General features: G+C 36.2%; 3 protein-coding genes across 6 annotated transcripts in view; all 3 read right to left on the minus strand.

Moving 5' to 3' along the window:
- c11h10orf53 (chromosome 11 C10orf53 homolog) overlaps positions 1 to 2,208 on the minus strand; it is a 43,459-nt gene extending 41,251 nt beyond the window's left edge. For 2 of the 3 annotated variants that reach the window (XR_012372164.1, XR_012372163.1), the window contains exons 1-3: positions 2,023 to 2,208; positions 483 to 602; positions 226 to 389 (exon numbers count right to left, since the gene is read on the minus strand). Coding sequence is in view for 1 of the 3 variants with exons in the window: in XM_055169573.2 (XP_055025548.2) it covers positions 325 to 389; positions 483 to 602; positions 2,023 to 2,116 (279 nt within the window). In the remaining 2 variants the exon portion in view is untranslated. Of the gene's footprint in view, positions 1 to 86; positions 390 to 482; positions 603 to 2,022 lie in introns of those variants that run through there. The other variant, XM_055169573.2, reaches the window with a different exon arrangement.
- Positions 2,209 to 2,832: 624 nt separating this feature from the next.
- Positions 2,833 to 11,896, minus strand: chata (choline O-acetyltransferase a). Of its 2 annotated transcripts, none has more exons than XM_055171227.2 (15): positions 11,606 to 11,896; positions 11,248 to 11,345; positions 10,635 to 10,826; positions 10,409 to 10,527; positions 10,142 to 10,195; positions 9,860 to 10,040; positions 9,338 to 9,515; positions 8,980 to 9,149; positions 8,797 to 8,897; positions 8,417 to 8,542; positions 6,522 to 6,644; positions 6,314 to 6,452; positions 6,087 to 6,149; positions 5,833 to 5,970; positions 2,833 to 4,757 (listed from the first exon to the last, which is right to left on the minus strand). In XM_055171227.2, the coding sequence occupies exons 1-15, from the start codon at positions 11,652 to 11,654 to the stop codon at positions 4,491 to 4,493; spliced, it is 1,998 nt and encodes a 665-aa protein (XP_055027202.2). In that variant the 5' UTR covers positions 11,655 to 11,896; the 3' UTR covers positions 2,833 to 4,490. The 2 variants fall into 2 exon arrangements, with proteins under 2 accessions (XP_055027202.2, XP_055027201.2); XM_055171226.2 differs by having other exon boundaries at positions 8,417 to 8,545; positions 11,606 to 11,892.
- Positions 11,897 to 12,863: 967 nt separating this feature from the next.
- On the minus strand, positions 12,864 to 15,112 carry slc18a3a (solute carrier family 18 member 3a). Its single transcript, XM_055171265.2, has one exon. The coding sequence runs from the start codon at positions 14,586 to 14,588 to the stop codon at positions 13,035 to 13,037; it is 1,554 nt and encodes a 517-aa protein (XP_055027240.1). The 5' UTR covers positions 14,589 to 15,112; the 3' UTR covers positions 12,864 to 13,034.
- Between the last annotated feature and the right edge of the window lie 4,418 nt (positions 15,113 to 19,530).

The raw sequence follows: 19,530 nt of genomic DNA on the forward strand, positions 1-19,530 counted from the left end.
AGGGTGTACCAAAACTGTGGCCCAAGAATACGGGGTTCACTCCCACTCCCCCATTACCCTGCAGAGAATTACTGGGTATGAATGAATATAATATTTTAGTCATTTAATTAATTCTCTGAAGAGAACAGAAACACTACATCATACATTTTATTCAAGTCTATTGATTTTGATTAGCAATAATGCATTACACCAAATGTCCACATAGATATTTGTCATTTAACATACCCACAGCATCGCACTGTAGTAGTCAGCTCGTACGGAATGCACAGGCACTAAAAAGCTGACTAGGTAAGAATCACTAGATTTTTAACTTAGTCCTGATGATCAGTATGCGTTTCTCACTGCGTCAATGGCCTGCTGGCACATCGGATCAAGTCTTCCATCACCTCCTGTAAGCAGAGTTTTACAGACAGTCCATGAGCATCGCGTTCCTCATCGTCCAGTTCACGGAATGCTTTCTAAATGTTGACACAAAATATTACCAAACTCAAGGTCAGTAATGTTGCACACGTAGACGCACTCTCCATTGACAATAAGCATTACTGTATTCCAGTCATCGGTTTTCTCGAGGACACACTGGTGACCGTCTGCTTTTAGAGTCGCTAGACGCGGGAAATACGAGAGCATGATATAGGCTATGCCAGGCCTAGCTTTGTAATAAATTACCACAGTGTTAGTAACTTAAGGTATTGTAACTACTAGTATTGGGGTCATTCTACAGAAACGTCCACTTTTGGTATGGAAGATGTCTTAAAATTTATTTATTTTTCTAACATTTAAACTTAGACCACATTATTAGATTACTCTTTGACTTTATGAGTAGGCTAAACATAAACGACAGCTTAATGATTTTTTATTTTTTGTGTGCATGTACTTAAAGACTGCATACACAATGTTTTTGTCACTGGTGTTACCTTACTTCTTTAGCAATTTTAAAGGTGTTTTTGAAATATTTTTTTTTATTTTTTTCAGCTTTAAAGCTTAGTTCTTAAGTGTAGCAGAATTCAATGAATTTAAAATGATCATCATGTCACATGTAAAAGATTTTATTTAATGTGAAAGAAAAAAAAACACAGTAACACCAGTGACACAACAAATCACAGTCACTGGTGTTACTGATCTTCACTGGTGTTACCCATAAGGCACGTAAAACCAATGACAGTAACACCAGTGACAATTTTCATGAAAACTGCATTTTATAAAATTACTGCTGCAAAGTATGAAACCACATGTTGTCAATCATTGTATACTCAATAAATTAAGTAGTTTAAGCCATTTGTATTGTAGTTTTTTGCAATTCTCAAACAATAAAGGAGGTAATACCAGAGACTTAAACTAAAAGCTTCATATGAAATCATGAGATAAATGAGAAGATTTCAGATAACTGAAAAAAGATATTATATCATATATATTTGATAGTTATGGACTATTGTATTTTGAATGGAAGAAAACACTGTTTTTGAACTCAAAATAAAGCATTTCCCCTCCGTACATGACTGTGGGGACGAGCACTTCTGTGGTGCTTGGAATTCTAATAAAAAAATCACATATTGCTACATTGATGGCTCAAGAAGGTGTAATTGTTCAAATAACATAACGTTTCATTTTAAAATCTAAAAAAAATGTAACCCTAAAGTGTTTTTCAAGTGTAATATTTCTGTAAAGGCTAGGGACAGAAAAAATTACATTTCCGTAGAATGACCCATTGGCAAACGATTGCTGTGTCACCGTTTCAACGTTACTTTGTATGAGAAAGTATATTTTGGCCTAGCAAAAAAGACGGAAGTTGTTGACTTGTTGCCCAGACGCGAGATTGTTAACAACTCCTGTATCATCGTACAGTAACGTTACATCGATTAATTTTTTTTACAGCAAATAAATTAGCCTAATAGACAATCCATCCTTTAAAGATACTTAAATCAAATAAAACGATGCAAAACATGGTAAACTTAATTTCGAATAGGACAGATAGTATGCAAATTGAGATGGTAGTAAGAGCCTAATAATTCAGATTTTTTTTACCTTGTAAACCGTCCAGGCGAAATGTCCTGTGCTCGACGATACCACATGACTCGTATGGACCATATTGTATTTTTACCAATGAATTCTGAGGCATTTCCTTTAATGTTAAACAATAAACTTACAAGTAGTTTGTTAAGCGGCAGCGGCACAGTGTAGCGTCTGTGTGTGTTTACTTCTCTCCATAGTAACCATAGTAACTCCACAGTCACACCAGGAGCAGGAGGGTCGTACGTACTGTGACCATTCAATAAATACTCCTTCGGCATAAAATGTATTTAATAATGTTTACATGTTTATTATAATGTCTATTTAACTATTTATATTAATTATTATCTTATCATTAGCTGTTATTGCAACAGATACCTCCAAAACAAAAAATCAATAGTGTCTTATTAGAAATTAGGCTATTTTAAGATTTATCAAAAGCTTGTGTTTAAAAAAGTTTTTATCAACACAAAGTTGTTGCCGGCTATCTATCAAAGTGTGCACATGTGAACGAACGATACAAGGTTTAATGCTTCTTTTTAATATCTTAATATCTTAGTAGTTTGGACTATTTCTTGTCTGAACTCAACTCACATCTTTTAAGCCCTATCATTTAGTGTTTTGTATTTAAAATATACTAATGTATATGTAAATATGTTTGTCAAAATCCCTTTAAATATGTAAATGTATTGGTTGTGTTAAATACAAAAAATAGATAAAAAATTTTACTTTATGCTGTGTTGCACTGTATGTATGTGATGGAAAGTACACCTAAAGCACAGTACACTTACAGCAATGAGGTAATGAAACAGTCAATGCGAATAATAATTTTGTTAGTAATTTTATGGCATAATTACAATACAGCGATTTTAATAAATAGACCATCTATCTTTTGAAAACAAAACCTAGAAAAATAAATATTTGAAATAACATCACAGTTTCAACCACTTCACCATCAGTTTGACAATACATTCTGTTTTAGATTTCACATAGTTTCTTTTAAATATTGCCCATACACATTTTTATTCCATTTCGAGGCCACAGTACATGAAGGACTCACCATGTTAATATACTTTTGAGATAAGGCTATTATTTCACTGCATATGTAGAAGTAATATTCTCTTTACAATCTAGTGTAACATGATTGGCTGGCTTAAGCGTGTACTGTTATATAATCTGAATTAGTTGTGCTAAGTGCTAAAATAGATTTTCAATGGGTTAAACCATGATAACTTTTTTATATTTTTGAATTTTTAATTTCTTCCTCAACTGTCCCATATAGAATATTGAAATTTACAATATAGAAACATATTCTTTACCTATATATACACAATAGGCCTTTTTTTATTTGAACACATCTATAGCTATACTTTTGTTACACCTTTCAGAAAAATTCAAGCATATTGTCACAATGTTGACTGGACCTTAAAAAAAAGGCTAATCCCTTTGTAACTTCTGCTTAAATGAAACTATTTATCTTATCTTAAAGTTACTATTGCACTGGAAATTTAAATCCCTGCTAATATTATTGCACTGGAAGTACACAATTGCACAAAATTACATACATACATACATACATACATACATGACATGCATTACTGATTCACAGCGGGCCATATTCCTTAAATATTTATGCACACTTCCTGATGCTTTCACTAGCTTACAGTATTTTTAAGAGCTCAGCCTTAGCTTGTCAGAATATGACCCACTGAGAATTAAATTAATAACACTCATCACAACATAGACTATTTATACCATAACTATATATACCATACAAAGCAAATTATTCTAGACTGATACCGACTTATTGTTTGTATACTGGAGACTAATACTTTGCCATATTTTTCTGAATAGATACATTATTAAAACGAAGTACATTAAATAAACTATGAAACACGTGTTTATACTCACAGAAACAAAGTTAAACAGCAGCTTTTGCTTCAGTTCTGTAGCAGCTTATATTGTGACACTGTCAACTACAGTATAATATACTCTTATAATCAGAACTGAGAAACCCTGAGCACATCACCCCACCCCAGATTTAGATCAATTCATCTAAACCCAAAGGTTTAAATAAACTTTTCCTTTATAATTTCATATACAACTTATATATAGTTTTTACAACTATCCTATATATTGTTCTGCTATATTGCACAGTTGCAGTCTTTGGACATATTAGCTATAATATACTGTCCTATAATTTTACTTGTTTTGTACGATCTTATTGTTTCTGTAGCGTCTGTAATTGTTTTCTGTTATCTGGGTTGTTCTGTACACATACAACTAGCCATCATTTACAATCATCTTCTCAACATGTCCTGTATTCTTTAAAACCCAAATATGCATATGTTTATATGAGTAGTAAGCCTTACAATCCTTTATCAAGCCCACAGATTCCTAAAATCCCAACTGTATACTGCACAGTCACATCGTTACAATTTTATAAACGATGTTGGATGATCCAGTGTCATTCTTACTTCTTACTATGACTTTCTACCATTCTTCATTAGCTTGGGAGTTCCCTCCTTCTTTTCTGGTGTAGCTTGAGTGTTCCATTTTCTGCATAGATCTTGCATTTCCATCAGGCACCCATCAAGAGTCTTCACAAACAAATCTGAGTTGGTCTCTGCACAGTCATTAAAGCTTGACACGCAGAAGATGATGTGGTCTGCCTGAGGATTGTAGCAGGCGCCATAGCCATTAGGGACAACTGGACCATAGCAGCAGAACATCTTCTCAGTGGTTGGGACCTACACAAAGATAAGAATTTAATGAGACATTTTGTTAATCCAAAGGTACATAGGTTTACAGTTAATATGAACACAAATTTGATCGTTTTTTTAAGTATTAAAGGCAGGATATGCAGGAATTATCCAAAAAAAACTTTTTCACAAACTTGCTTAAACTGTCTTTATATACCAATACATAAGTAAAATGTAAGTACTCTGAAAAAGAGAGTATAAAAATCAAGTGTCTGTAGACTTCTCACGACTGTTTTAAACACAGCTCATTTTTCCATTCACTCCACCCCCTCCCGTCTGGGTTTCTTCTAAAGCCACGCCACTAAAACACATGAACATGCTGGGAGTGGCATTTACCTCAGACGAGCGGAGAGGAAGGAGTCACAATCACAATCACATGTAATAATACACCTAACTTTATCACTATGAATATAAACAAATAGGATGGCTTTTAGTACTCACTATTAAGCCAGTGTTTTGTATGGAAGAGTTTCTGTGATGAAAGCATTGTTGACTCTGATGAGGACTACACTCCGGAGACATTACCGCTACCGCATCGTTGACTCGAGGAAAAGCCACGCGATATTTACTCTCGTTTGATTGCTTCGTTTATTCCTTTGTTTGCCTTGTTTGCCTTCGCTGACTGGATATGCAGGTACTGTGAGTTCTGAATGCACTTTCTCTGCCATACTTTTGCTCTTCCTAGAGTGCCTCGTGCACGTTCAAATCAATCAGGTGTGCGGATGTGTGGGCAGATCCCATAGCAACAGGGGTGGTGCCATGGTCGCGCGAGAGAGTGATAGTCGCGCGAGAGAGTGATAGTCGCGCGAGAGAGTGATAGTCGCGCGAGAGAGTGATAGTCGCGCGAGAGAGTGATAGTCGCGCGAGAGAGTGATAGTCGCGCAAGCCAATCATTTGTTTCGTCCCGAATGGAAAAATTAACTGTGTTTAAAACAGTCGTGAAAGGTCTACAGACACTCGAGTTCTATACTCTCTTTTTATGTATTTGTATATAAAGACAGCCCAAACAAATCTGCAAAAAAGTCTTTCAGATAATTCCTGCCTATCCTGCCTTTAAGCAAACCTGGCTTGTGGAGAGCATGAACTGGATGCTGGTGAGATAGGTCGGATCAGTAAACAACTCTGGCGTCTCAATTTTCAGCTCCTTGGCAACTTCTCGTAGCCCCAGTAAGTGATTGTCTATTGCATTGCCTGCCACTGCCTTTTTTCACAGAGTTGAAAAGACATATTTTATTGTAGAGCTAATTTATGCCATTTACAGTTTGAAAAATCACAATCACATGTGGCCAATGTGTCTTAGATGTAGCTTTTACTTACCAGACGTGTATAACTGATCTGGGCTTCAATTGCAGTTTTAAACTTTTCCATTTTCTCAGCATCCTACATTAATAAAGGCAGACAGAAGTGATATCTATTTAAAAAAAATCAAGTGACATCCCATGTCTCTTCTTGGACAGTACACACTCATTGAGTACAAATGGGCTGACATACGTGCTTGGTAGTTTGATTGAATTATAGAAATTTAATTGAATTACAGTACATACAGTGAAGTTGGAGCTATTGCTCATAGCTTTAACAAAGGCTAGAGCCTCAGGTGTGGAAGAGCGGATGTTGTCAACTCGTCCCTCTTGAAAGCGACGTATTGATGCACTCTCATAGGTGGGCACTAGACGTCCATGACGTCTAAAAGGCAAATGTGTTTAGTCAAATTTAGTCATAAGACTGTCTGTGTACATTATAGAGATAACTGACCTGTAATATGTTAACTGCAGGGCAACTTGAACAAAAGCGTCAGGGCTCATTTTCTGTTTCTTGATGAAGTCTTTGCCATAACTGTTGAATTGGTAGACATTCATTTCCAAATTCTGGACGAGTCTGTGGGCAGTGGTTATGTACAGCATGAAACCAAAACATAGGCCTACTTGTAACAACTTTTTAACTAACATGCATTTATTTATCTTAAAAAAAGAAAGAAATTAAAAACAAGCAATTCCACGAGTTCGCATTAACATGTAATCGATAGGGAATGAGATAAAACATATTTGGCGTGCTGTCTGAGGTGAGGGACTGCTATTTATAGGCACCCCTTTGTGCTGATAGGTTGGATCACATGACCATTCTCCTCCCGAACTTAGTTAAAAGATTTGTCCATTTAAAAAAAAAATCCAGATAATTTACTCACCACCATGTCACCCAAAATGTTGACGTCTTTCCTTGTTCAGTCGAGAAGAAACCACGTTCCCCGAGGAAAACATTCCAGGATTTTTCTCATTTTAATGGACTTTAATGGACAATTGCAGTTTCAAAGGTCTCTAAATTATTAAACTCTAAACTATCCCAAACGAGGCACAAGGGTCTTATCTAGCGAAACTATTGTGATTTTTAAAAACATGCACTCTTAAACCACAACTTCTCGTCTATCTCCGGTCATGTGATGCGCCAGCGCGATCTCACACAATACGTCATCACGTCAAGAGGTCAAGGATGACGTATCGAAACTACGCTCCAGTGTTTACAAGTGTGGAGAAAGAGGACCGTTCCAACGTTGTTGTATGTGGAATGATACTAATTCATGTCTTTGTGTCAGTTTATTGTTTAAAATGCTCCGCAAATGTGCGTTTCATATATGTAACACGTGACCTTTCCACGGCATTACGCAATAACGTGAAGTCGCACTGGCGCGTCACAGGACCGGAGATAGACGAGAAGTTGTGGTTTAAAAGTGCATATTTTTTATTTTTCTTGTCAAAAATGACAATCGTTTTGCTAGATAAGACCCTTATGCCTTGTTTGGGATCATTTAGAGTCCTTTGAAACTCCATTGAAACTGCAATTTTAAACTGCATTAAAACTGTTACGTGTTGATGTAAAGTCCATTAAAATGAAAAAAATCCTGGAATGTTTTTTCTAAAAGAAACATAATTTCTTCTCGACTGAACAAAGAAAGACGTCAACATTTTGGATGACATGGTGGTGAGTAAATTATCTGGATTTTTTTTAAGAAAATTGACTAATCCTTTAAATAAACTTTGTTTAATTATTTTGTTTATTCTCTGTTCTGTCATTATATGTACTCAACCTTAAGTTGTTCCAAATCTGCATACATGTATTTGTTCTGCTGAAGACAAAGGTGTGTGTGCATATATAACAAGCATATCTGGGGCACCATTGACTTCCATAGTACACTATTTTTTTTTAAAAATCAAAAGCGAGTCATTTTAACATATTATTATTTATCCTGACTAGAGATTAGTTATTATAACTTATAAAATATGGTTGAAAAAACTCAACTTAATTTTCTAAGTTGTAGCATCTCATCTCTTGTCAAGATAAATAATAGTAAGTTGACATGACAAGTAAATCTGAGTTGATTAAACTAAAATATTTAAGGCAGAAAATTTTTTACAGTGTAGGAAAAAAAAACTTCATAAGTGAATGGTGCCCCAGATCTGTTTGGTAATAACTATTCTTTCAAAATATCTTCTTTTTTGTTTAGCAGAACAAAGAAATTTATACAGGTTTGGAACAACTTGAGAGTAAAGAAAATGATGACAGAATTTAAATTTTTTGGTGAACTACCCTTTAATGTGCACTCAGAATTACATATATTAGTCTATACAGAAATTGCAAACCTGTTGTTAGCTTACCTTTGTAATTTATCTGCTGCGTCAGTGAGTAAGGCATGAATTTCTGGGGAACATTTCCAGCGCAGACGTTTAGGGGCAGGAAGCTCACTCACGCTGGCTGCCCTCACCAGCCTAGATGAGCTGCTGCTTCTGAGAGACATAATAAGCATCGCATTGTGTATTTACTTACTGATGCTAAAGTCATCTAATTACTTTTTTTATTTCAGCCTCACATTTGCGGTTCTAATGAGAAAATGTGCAAAATATAAGATTCTTTAAGAAGTGAATGTATTCAGTAAATTTGCCAAAGAAAAGTGCATTTTGGGCAGTCAAGAAATACTTGGAAATAATATTTGTAATAATATGTTTCTACCATATAGACAGATAAGTCTTCAGCTTACACGTAGCTCAGTAGATATTCTGTACATTTCACAAGCACGATTCCCTCAAAAGGTGAATGTTCACAGACAACGCCACAGCATCCATCTGCACCTATTACAAACTGAGATACTTAAATGTATGAATTCATTTTTGTGTTCACATGCTTGCTCTCATTTATGTAAACATCCTTTTAGGTTCTCTACCTGCATGGGCTTGTCGTACCAGCGGTTTCCCCCATTCTTATCCTTGCCCCCTCCGTGAAGCATCAGTGAGGCGCGGTTGCTGTCGGTCAATTCAATGCCAGACGGGTCGTCCAAACACACCAGGCACAGACAGCGCTCAATCATGTCTAGAGAGTCCCTGTTGGTAGAATCTGTGCCCGATTTTATAGTATTACATTATATGTCATTGCATTCTATTAACCTGTATAGAACTTCCTTTTTTATCAGGGGAATTTATAAGGATAAAAGTATCCAGTTTCTCATGGGCAAACTGAAAAGGTAAAATTGCAGTATTGTTGACAGATATATCTTGTATCATTGAGGTTAAGTAATGTCTGACCTTGCATCAGTACGCTGCGAGCCTTGGCCCATTGCGTTCGGCCGTCTGATGTAAGCAGACCAATAGCAGGTTGGCGCTCCTCCTCACTGTCTGCCATCTTTTTGATACGCTCCAGCTGAGTGTAGAGGTCTTTTTCACTCAGTTGGCAGAAGTTTATCCCCACATCCAAAGCAAAAAACTGCAAACACAGAATGAAGCTGAAATGATATAATATTTGACTTTATTTTGCTGTTTACATGAGTTTAGGATTTAATATTAAAGATCCATTACATAGAAGTAATGTATTTTAAGACGATTGGTGTTTTTTTACATAACAGGCATAGACTGCTAAAGATGGCTTTCTTTTCAAAGACAAACTTTAACATAATTAGACTAAACTGAGGCATAAAGGTAATTAATTCCCAGCTGTCTTCTACAAGTCAACAAACCATTGAGCATCTGTCAGAGGACTTAATGACTTGATGAAAAGCGTAATACTTTAAGATGACACCTAATAAGATTCACTAATAGATGAATGCATACCTGATTCTTGCAAGCCACTATGATCTGTTCTGGATCAGGCCTTTCAGTACTCTTATGAACAACTAGATTGTCAGTTTTTGGCCCTGGCAGACGGTAGGAGGTGAAGACCTTTTTGTACTGATCCATACACATAGTTTTTCCAGCCTGCTGCCCACGACCCTCTTCTACAGGGAGGTTATTACTGCAATAAATAGCATTTGGTTATTTGGTTAAATTACAAAAATTATTGTATCGCGGTACGTTCCCGTGTTTAATTTATTGAAAGTAGGAGAAGTAACTTACCTATCAATGAGAGATTTATACTTTAATACACCAGAAATGAGATGGGCAGCATAGCTGTTGAACAAAAATGTATGTACTAATTTAGTTTATGATTCCTTCAATTATGCAGCCACATGGCGCAAAACTGTTGTGATGAGATTTGAAATGTATAGATCTGACAGCTTATACATGCATCAATGTTATGTACAGTACCTAGGCATTTGTAAGCTCTATGGTTGTCTTGATGTACTGTAATTGTGTTTAAGTTAATATCACTAAAATCAGTACCTGAGGACATCATTTTGTCCTCTGAAGTTTTGCTCTGGAAAGACCATAACAGGACTGGAGTTGACAGGTAGTGCTAGCCTGTTATTCAAATACATATCTTCAAGCCAGTAGTCATACACCTTAGAAAATCATCAAATGATAAAGAGGAAAGACAGGCACGTTAGTAAATCTCCAAAGGAAAGGGTATAAGCAATTTTGTTAGTTAATTTCTAAGCAGAGTCCATACCCAATTGTCTTTCTCTTTGTGTCTCTCTAGTAGCTTCTTCTGAAGCAATTCTCCCACTCCGCCAGGTGCTCCAAATTTCTCCACAATACTCTTTGTGTTTTTGAACTGGTCCTCTGGTATGAGGTGACTCATACACTTTAGATACATTTCCAGTGTTTCCTTCAGTGGGGGAACAGGGAGCTTCGGCAGGCCCTTATGCCATATATAATAAGGGTGCAATTAGTTTATTTGTATTTTTGCATGTCGGAGACACATCTATTTTAATAGCACCTGTTTTCTTGAGTGTAAACCTGTGGTATTTGTGCATAACTAATAAGTCTGTTGTTAAATTAGTCTTACTAAATATACTGATAACATCCTGATGAGTTATTCATGCTTAAAGTGCCAAAAACCCACTTATGCCAAATTTTATGAAATCAAATTTATGCATTTGGCAAATGCTGTTATCTAAAGAGACTTGCATGTTAAAATACGAATAAACAAATTGCACATTGATCATTTAAAAAAAGTTTAATAATATTACATTTAATAAGACCACGTTTAAATACATTTAAATATAGCATTATTAACATAAAACGTTTTTATATGCAAATATGTAAAGTACAGTGCTCACACTGGGTTGTCCAGCATTTTTTGGTTCTTCCCTTTTCGAAACCGGCATCCTCAGAAAGGCAGAGTTCGAAAGACGAAATGTTACTGACACTGTTCTCTCTGAGAAAAGACAGATGTGAGGGAAAATAGCATTGCGATTATTCCGTTTTCAACATAGCTTTTCTTTTCCAGCAAACGTTACTTATGCTCCACCTTAAATTATTCATTAGTTTTACTATTAAAGACAGTCGCAATTTTCTCTACTGTGTCTAGAATAGTAAAGTAATTGACTTTATTGGGTTATTTAAAAAAGTAAGCATTTATAAAAATTATATTAATCTCATCTCTGCTCAAAATGTCAACTTAAAGAAAATACTCACCAAAATGATATAGTTCTTGTCGAGTCCTAAAGTGTCTCCAACAATTCATTCAGATTCATAATCCGTAGGGTTTTTTAAGGGAAATGCCGCTAATGGTAAACTTAACTTTGTCCTGTTTCAGGTAGCATACAGGTACTTGGTTCCATTCATTGCAAACCAGGAGCTCCTTGAGATGTTCCTCAGGAAAGATGCTGAATGATGCTGAAGGAGCGGTACCCTGGTTTAGACTCCTCCCATCAAACTCCATTCGCTCAATGACTTCCATGTAGTTCACCTTGCCAGCCCACATCATACTTATTTTGAGTCCTTGAACAAAATTTATGAACACCCTTACAGGTGTCAAATAAAAATCTATACGCAATATCGCTTGGTAATTTAATTAAAACAAAATATGGCAAACCATCCCTTTTTAAATAAATAGATTATGTTTAGTTCAGTTCTCAAACCGCCCTCGTAAAATAGGTTTGATTATGAATCTTTCATACTTTACAAATCGTACGAAACTTTCTGGTGGTGGAAAGAAATGTTACAGGCACAAAATGTTTTAGTAGCATATTTCTTCAGCCTTTATTTATTTTTCGGCACACAGCATCAGGAACGATTTAATAGATCGTTTTTACATTTTTAATGCTGTCATATAGGCTTGTTTTTTCTTTATTATGTGTAATTTCGTTTTTCTTAATTCTCTAAAATGACAAGAACCATGTTGTCCAACGTTTTAAATTTAAACTTAGCAGAAATTAATTTTGTAAGATAAAATGTAGCTTAATGAAAAAAAGTAATTTAAAACTAAAATAAAGCAAATTATAGATATGTAAATATTTGTTTTTTTTAAGCTGAATTAAGAAATGTATGCTGTATGAAATGACATCAGACAGTTTTCGTTATTTGTTTCACATATATGTTTTTTAATTATGTACATTTTATATGCACATATGTACACATTATGTTCCGTAATATACAGTTATGCATTCCAGAAATACATCCTAAACATTAAATACTTGAAACACACTGAAAGGCAGGACTCATTTCATTAGTTCCATCATTTTGTCTATGAAGGTTTCGGGTGACGTTTTGCATATTATTTGTTACAGCAAAAAAACTGGCGGAATAACTTTAACGAAGGCCCATTCAATACGTAGACACGCATCTTTATATTTAATATGCACCTTATTTATATCCCTGAATACAACTTAATACAGCGGAATACTATACAGTGAAATTCATTAGTGATCATTTTTACATTTGTTGTAATGGGAAATTTTTATTTCATTATTTAAGTAAATTAAGTAAATCATTTCAAACTGTATGCTGTTCACCAATCTCCTCGGGACAATAAATAACACGTAAACGAAGTAATGAAAAACATTTATATTTAGTAGATTTTTTGAAGATGATTGTAATAGAACTAGGACGGAGGACTCAGAGACTATATGCATTCTGGTTCGGATGTCTCTTCCTCGGACAGTGACTTTGATTTTCCAGCAAATGTCCCATTCTCGTCGATAGGCACACAGTTGCCAGATGAACTATAGCCGTGCCTCTTTTTTAAGCGTTCCTCCATTCGGATGGTGTCGTACAGACCTGTCGCTCCCTCCTCCAGTAACATGTTTCTCTCGGAGTGAGAAGGTTTCATTAAGGACACGTTGCGGAGCAGGAGCAGGGCTGGTGCGTAAAGGACGTTCGCTAGACCCATGCCTAGATTAAGTTGCACGAAACCTAGGTCGTGTACTATTTTACCGGCCACGACGGGCCCCAGCGCATAGGCAACACAGTAGGAGATGTCTGCAATAGCATATACACCACCATAGACAGACACGTGACGGACGTCCACAAGGAAAGCAAGCGTAGGTAATAAAGCTGTGTCTACCAGTGCAATGCCAAAACAAATGCCACATAAGGGAATAATAAGTTGCTCAAAGTTTTTGCATGCCGGCACCATACAGGAGCTGGCACCTATAATAACCATGCCCAGTGCCCCATAAAACCACTGCAAATGTGGATATTGTGCTGCCAGTTTGACAGTGATATAGACACCTAAGATGTGAGGGAAAAAGGCGGGTAGCCAGGTGAGCCCAATCTCCCACTCGGATGAATGCATTGTCTCCTCCATCCAGTTAGCGATGGTGGGCTCCAGGAACGCAAGTGGGATGTTACATGTGGTTAACGCTCCTGCCACAACAGCTATATATGGATCAATCATTAGTTTGTAAATTGGGCTGCCAACCGGCATATTCTCTCTAGTCCTGCTGGAGAAGGGCTTGAGGACAGCCATGCACAATATACCATCTGCTAAACAGATACAGGCGAGCACAATGAACGGGACACGTTTGCCCGCGAACTCGTATAGGACCCCTCCAAACGGAGGTGCCGCCAGACTGCCAAATGATATGAACGCGAGGGCGATACCCAGCGCTCGACTCCTCTCCGCCTCCTCAGTGAACTTGTCCGCGATCATGGCAAGCCCAGATGTGTCCGCAAACGCCGAACCGAGACCTTGGAGACTGCGCGCTGCGAAGAGAGTCGCGTAGTTTTCGGCAAAAGCAAAAATGCAGGTCGAGACAAACATGATACTAAGTCCAATTATAAGTGGAATGTCATAGCCCACGCGGTCTATGAATGTTCCCGTCAAAGGATTTACAAGGAGCTGCAAAATGGCTTTGGATGCGAAAAGCACGCCGATCTGCACATCGAAGTTCTCTTTGTGCGCTGTATAGTGCGTCCTGTTGCTCGAAGCATTGCGCGTGGCATGAGCGTTCTCCGACTGGCTCTCTAAGCGCGCTAAGTAATCGGGCACAATTGGGACGATGACCATGTAAAGCATATTGTCTAGCAAAAGTGCCACGCACACAATGACTAAAATAATCCTCCTTTGCCGTTCGGGGTCCTGGATCGCAGTGCCTAACTGTTTAGTTCTTTCCCCCATCTCTGACAATTTCACGGCGGCGGTTTGAGCCAAGCCACCAGATGCCTCCGAAGCCATGGTTCACACTTTTCTCGATTTGAGACTCTTAACAGTCGTCTATACAGTGCGATTCTTGCAAACAAAGTCGGTCGTCCAGCACTTGAATAGTCAGGCTTCAACGCGCGCGCGAACTTTTCCTGCTTTACCTTCGCGTGCCGATGCGGTCCCTCGTTGCGCGTGCATTTCCTCTTTAGTGACTACTGTCAGCCAGTGTTGTTTCATCGTATCATGACCCGTCAAAACTCATGCTCGGGTCAGAATTTACGTGTTTGTTTTTCCTTCTTCACGTTGTCATTGTATGACTCAAGGAACCCGAATGAACCCGAATAAATTATTCACCTGTAGCGCAATGTCTTTATCTCTCTTCAGCTGTCTTCTTGTTGATGGCACCGAATGTAGATGCGCTTACATGTTGATTCCATTGAAATCTCTCCTCTTTTTTCCCAAGGATGTGACGCACTGTTTGCTACCCCCTCAAGTGGTTCCTCAACCAGCTGGGTCTTTTATGCTAATTTAACACGTCAAGGCCCTACCCAGTAACGCCATAGGCTTTGCTTTATAACTTCAAAGTATTGAGCGAGCTCTGTTACTGCTTAGGACCACAAACCTTATGTCACAGGTCTTGACAGGCATGCTGACTCTTGGGAAGATGCTTTGCAGTGCTATTTTAAATTCTCACCAACAGACGTCATTGATTTATTTTATCTAACATTTATTTTATAAAGTAACAGTTTTTTTTTTTATAAAATATTTCGAGAAAATTAAATTTTTTGGTTTCGACTGTGATTGCTCGTTTCTTATAATACATTTTCTATTACTATTCAGGAACAGGGGCGGAATAAAGGAGAGAAAAGAAAATTGACTTCAATTTTGCAAAGATAGTAGCTGTGTAATCTACCCCCTATAGTAAAGGGTTGGTAGTCCGTGAAGTAATTAATTACTCTAAAATGAAATAATTGCTATGTAATTAAATCAAGGTTAAATGGAAATAATTTTACTAGGTCACATGTCGTTTCATGATTAGGACATTATTATGTATTAAACCAAAACGGTATATTATTCATAAATAAAAAAACTAGCTTAATATATTTATTTAACACGATGTAGAGTTTGGTTATTTTCTTTTATCTACGAATTCCGTTAATGTCAGTGTTCTCGTAATTCAGAACCACATCTGACTGGACAGCTCCTCATGTTTAAGCCTGGGCGCAATGTTTTCTGCTTGAAGAACAATAGTTGGGTATTAGTGACATCTAGTGGTTATATTGCTTTACTACAACCCTGGAATAATGTGCTGTACAGCACTATTTGACAGTCTGCACAGTTCAGCACAAAAAACATTTGTGAACCTGCCTGTAAAAATCCACTTTAAGGCATTTTTTTATGATTTTTCTGTTTTCTTTATAAAATCTATGAAATTCTGTGAAATTTCATTCTGTGAAGATGTAATTTGATATTTTAGGTTATGTCAAAGATTAAAATCATAGTGAAATTAACATTTTAAATGAAACTTTAATGCTCCTAATCCCATAATTAAATTATGAGACTTTAGCCATGCAGGGCCACATTTATCGCTGATGCTTTTAGCACGTATCTAGTTTTTCCGGATTCCAGTTTACAGAACAAAAATCTTTAAACAATGAAGATATACCATCTAGAGTATTGAATCTCAAACTTTTTGACTTCAACGCCCCTTCATCATCCACAACAATATTTGAAACCCCCACCGCCAAATTTATACCCAATTTAGAATAAATTTTAGTTGTATTAAGTTATTTTAATGCTAGTTTTGTATTATTTTAAATAATTTAAAGGGATAGTTCACCCAAAAATGAAAATTCTGTCATCATTTACTCACACTCATGTTGTTATAAACCTGTATACATTTATTTGTTCTGATAAACACAAAGGAAGATATTTTGAGAAATGTTTGTAACCAAACCATTCATGGACATTCATTTCTATAGTATTTCTTCCTACTATAGAAGTGAATGGGGTCCATGAATGGTTTATCCTCCTTTTAGTTCATCAGAACAAAAAATATACAGGTTTGTAACAACACGAGGGTGAGTAAATTTTCATTTTTGGGTGAACTATTCCTTTAAAGTTATCTTTAGACCCACTGGAAGTTTGTTGATGCCCCCTAGTGGACCCTAACCTCCTGTGTCAGAAACATTCACACTTAAAAAAATGGCTAGGTTAGTTTTAACCCATGCTAGGCAAATATTGGACAGAACAGCTGGGTTAAAAATTGTTACCCAACCATGGGTTAGGCTATAATAATATATATTAATATAGGTAAAAACAGTTGGGTCATTTTAATCCAGCAAGGGTTAAAAACAACCCATTTTTTGAATGCACATAAAAATGGCTAAACCCTGAACCCCATCTTCATTGGACGTTATAAATATGAAGTGAAAAAAAATTTTCGTTTCAAAATTACAAAATGTTTGCAGCCCTTAAAAAACAAAAAACAAAAAAAGAATGTGATACTTAGCTTTTGCCACAAGATGTCCCTAGAAGTGCATACATTTCATTTTTAAAATCAGCACTTAAAACTAGGAGAGTGTTTTTTGTGGACAAGTTCATGTGGAATGTGCAATTAATTTATATTTATTTAACTGAATCTGGCAACTGTCTCCAAATTCTGCCAAAATGTTGTGTCTGTTTTTATTTTCAGGGTTTTATAAGAAATACTCAGGTTGTGCTAAAAACCTTCTTAAAAATAAACATTGGAGTCGAAAAGTTGGAATAATGTAGATTGTGCTGTTTACGGGGACGTTGGTATAATATCTTTGCAAAATGTCATTTAACTGATGGCAATGTAAAATTACAATTGCAGTTTTATAAAATGTCCTGAACCTCTTAGGTAAAAATTCTCATAAAAAAATCTTCCATGTTCTTTGCTGATCCTTGGCATTAGCTGTCAGTCATAAACTGAGGTGTCTTTTCACCCCACACCTCCTTTAGCACTTAACACAGAAGTGGCTGGCTTGTTATGATGTGGCTGATTCCACAAAAGCTCAGTGGGCTTAAGATTCATAATACTGTTTTCCAATTATCTAAAGCCCAGTGTCTGCTTCTTTGCCCACTCTAATCTTGTTTTCTGTGTCAAATGTGGCTTTTTCATTACAATTCTTCCCATGGTCTGTTGTACATGAAACTTGTGTTGAGCAGGCAGAATTCATAGCTGTCACCTGAGGTGTTGCAGTCTTTAGATTTCTCAAACTGAAGACTAAGGATCGGTTTCCCGGACAAGGATAGTGCTTAAATAAATTTAAGAGCTGTCCAAACTGAAAACAACTTGCACTGATATATCTTAAAATACATCAGTGCCCTTTGTTTTGCCCCAAAATGCACGCCAGCAATGTAGTAAGGCATGTTTGTTAAAACTATATATTTCCAAATTTAAGTAAGGCCTAGTCTTGTCTTATGCTAATCCCTCTCCAGGAATCCACCCTAGCTGCAGACCTCTTTCTGTTTTTGTAAGAGCTAGTTGTCTCTTGACTATAGTGTACACCTTTGTTTAAAATCTCTTTTTTTTTGCTCAAGCAAGTTTATGCATTGGATAGCATTAATTCATTAAAACAATCACTGACTAATAACTTTCTAGGAAATCTTTTATTGCCATTTGATCTAATATATATCGTAAGACATGTCTGTTGCATACTGTGCAGTTTAGCACAATTGTTGGAGTGGTGGTCTATATTTGATACTTTCTCAAATAGTCTTTTCATCTGTAATGTCATCACTATGCATTGCAGTAGGTTGAATGCCACTTTGGTGAATTAAAGTACCAATTTTCCAGTGAAACAGTGAAACATTATTACAAATGTTGCCCCCCCCCCACATGCAACTAAACATGCATATCTATAACAACCATGATGAATATATTTACAGAATAATAATTATGTTGATATGCTTGACATGTAGTGTGCTAAATAATACTTCACTCAAATCTACCCTGTAAAAATTATTGTTTTTAAGTTTAGTGAGGAATAACTTAAGCTAATTCACCTTTATTTTTCATCATTTACAGCAACTCCTCAGTAGTCAAGAAAGTTAAAATGAATTGTAAATTTAAGTTGATTCAACTTAAAAATTTAAGTCGGGTGTTTGTGAGACCTGTTGTTTGTTTTGTAGTTTTTTTGTATCTCATAAATACTCCCCTATTTAACATGCTGTCTTTGCAGTCTTTTCCTTCACTGGAAATAATAAGGTTTAAATGCTGGATAAATGGTGTGCAGAAAACAGATACTGCACGTCATATCTGTGAACCCTCCTCCTCACTGGATTGGTTCCCTTAGGATCAAAATTGTTTGCTGTTCTAGTTTTGACTTTATTCCAAAGAAACAAGATCAACATGTAATCCTATGTAGTATAAAGTATTAGTGCAAAATGTCCATGCTTAACTAAGCAATCATGGACAAACTCCCATGTTAGAAACGAAATGGGCTTTAAAAGCTCTTTGGTTCTCTTTTTGGGCATGGGTTTATCATATTGAACCTAGCACAACAAATTTTACAAGCACTGACATATTTCATTTATTTTTTTGTATTCTAAAGTGTACTGATTTGTTTCTTGTCTCATATGTGTTAACAATCAGATTATGTTTGTTGATTGTTTAGATCATCAGAATACTGTAATATTCATACAATGAGTTATCATGTTAGCCAACTCCTTCAATAACATTATATGATATATGGACATTTGAAATAGAAATATGCAGAAAAATGATTAAAATTGTTTAATCCTAGTGACTGACTGAATTGTAAACAAGGATTAAACTAACCTTGTTGAGAAAATACAATTTCATTAATGGCGTCTGCTCAGACTGCAGCCAAGCTAGTCACTTGTAAAATTAACCGAAACTGAAGAAATCCTTGCATATAACTTTCTATTTTTTTTAAATGAATATACAAATAATAGAAAGACGATGGTCATATTTAAAAGTCTTGTT

The sequence above is a fragment of the Misgurnus anguillicaudatus genome, chromosome 11 (assembly GCF_027580225.2).
Source record: "Misgurnus anguillicaudatus chromosome 11, ASM2758022v2, whole genome shotgun sequence".
NCBI classification, from domain to species: domain Eukaryota; kingdom Metazoa; phylum Chordata; class Actinopteri; order Cypriniformes; family Cobitidae; genus Misgurnus; species Misgurnus anguillicaudatus.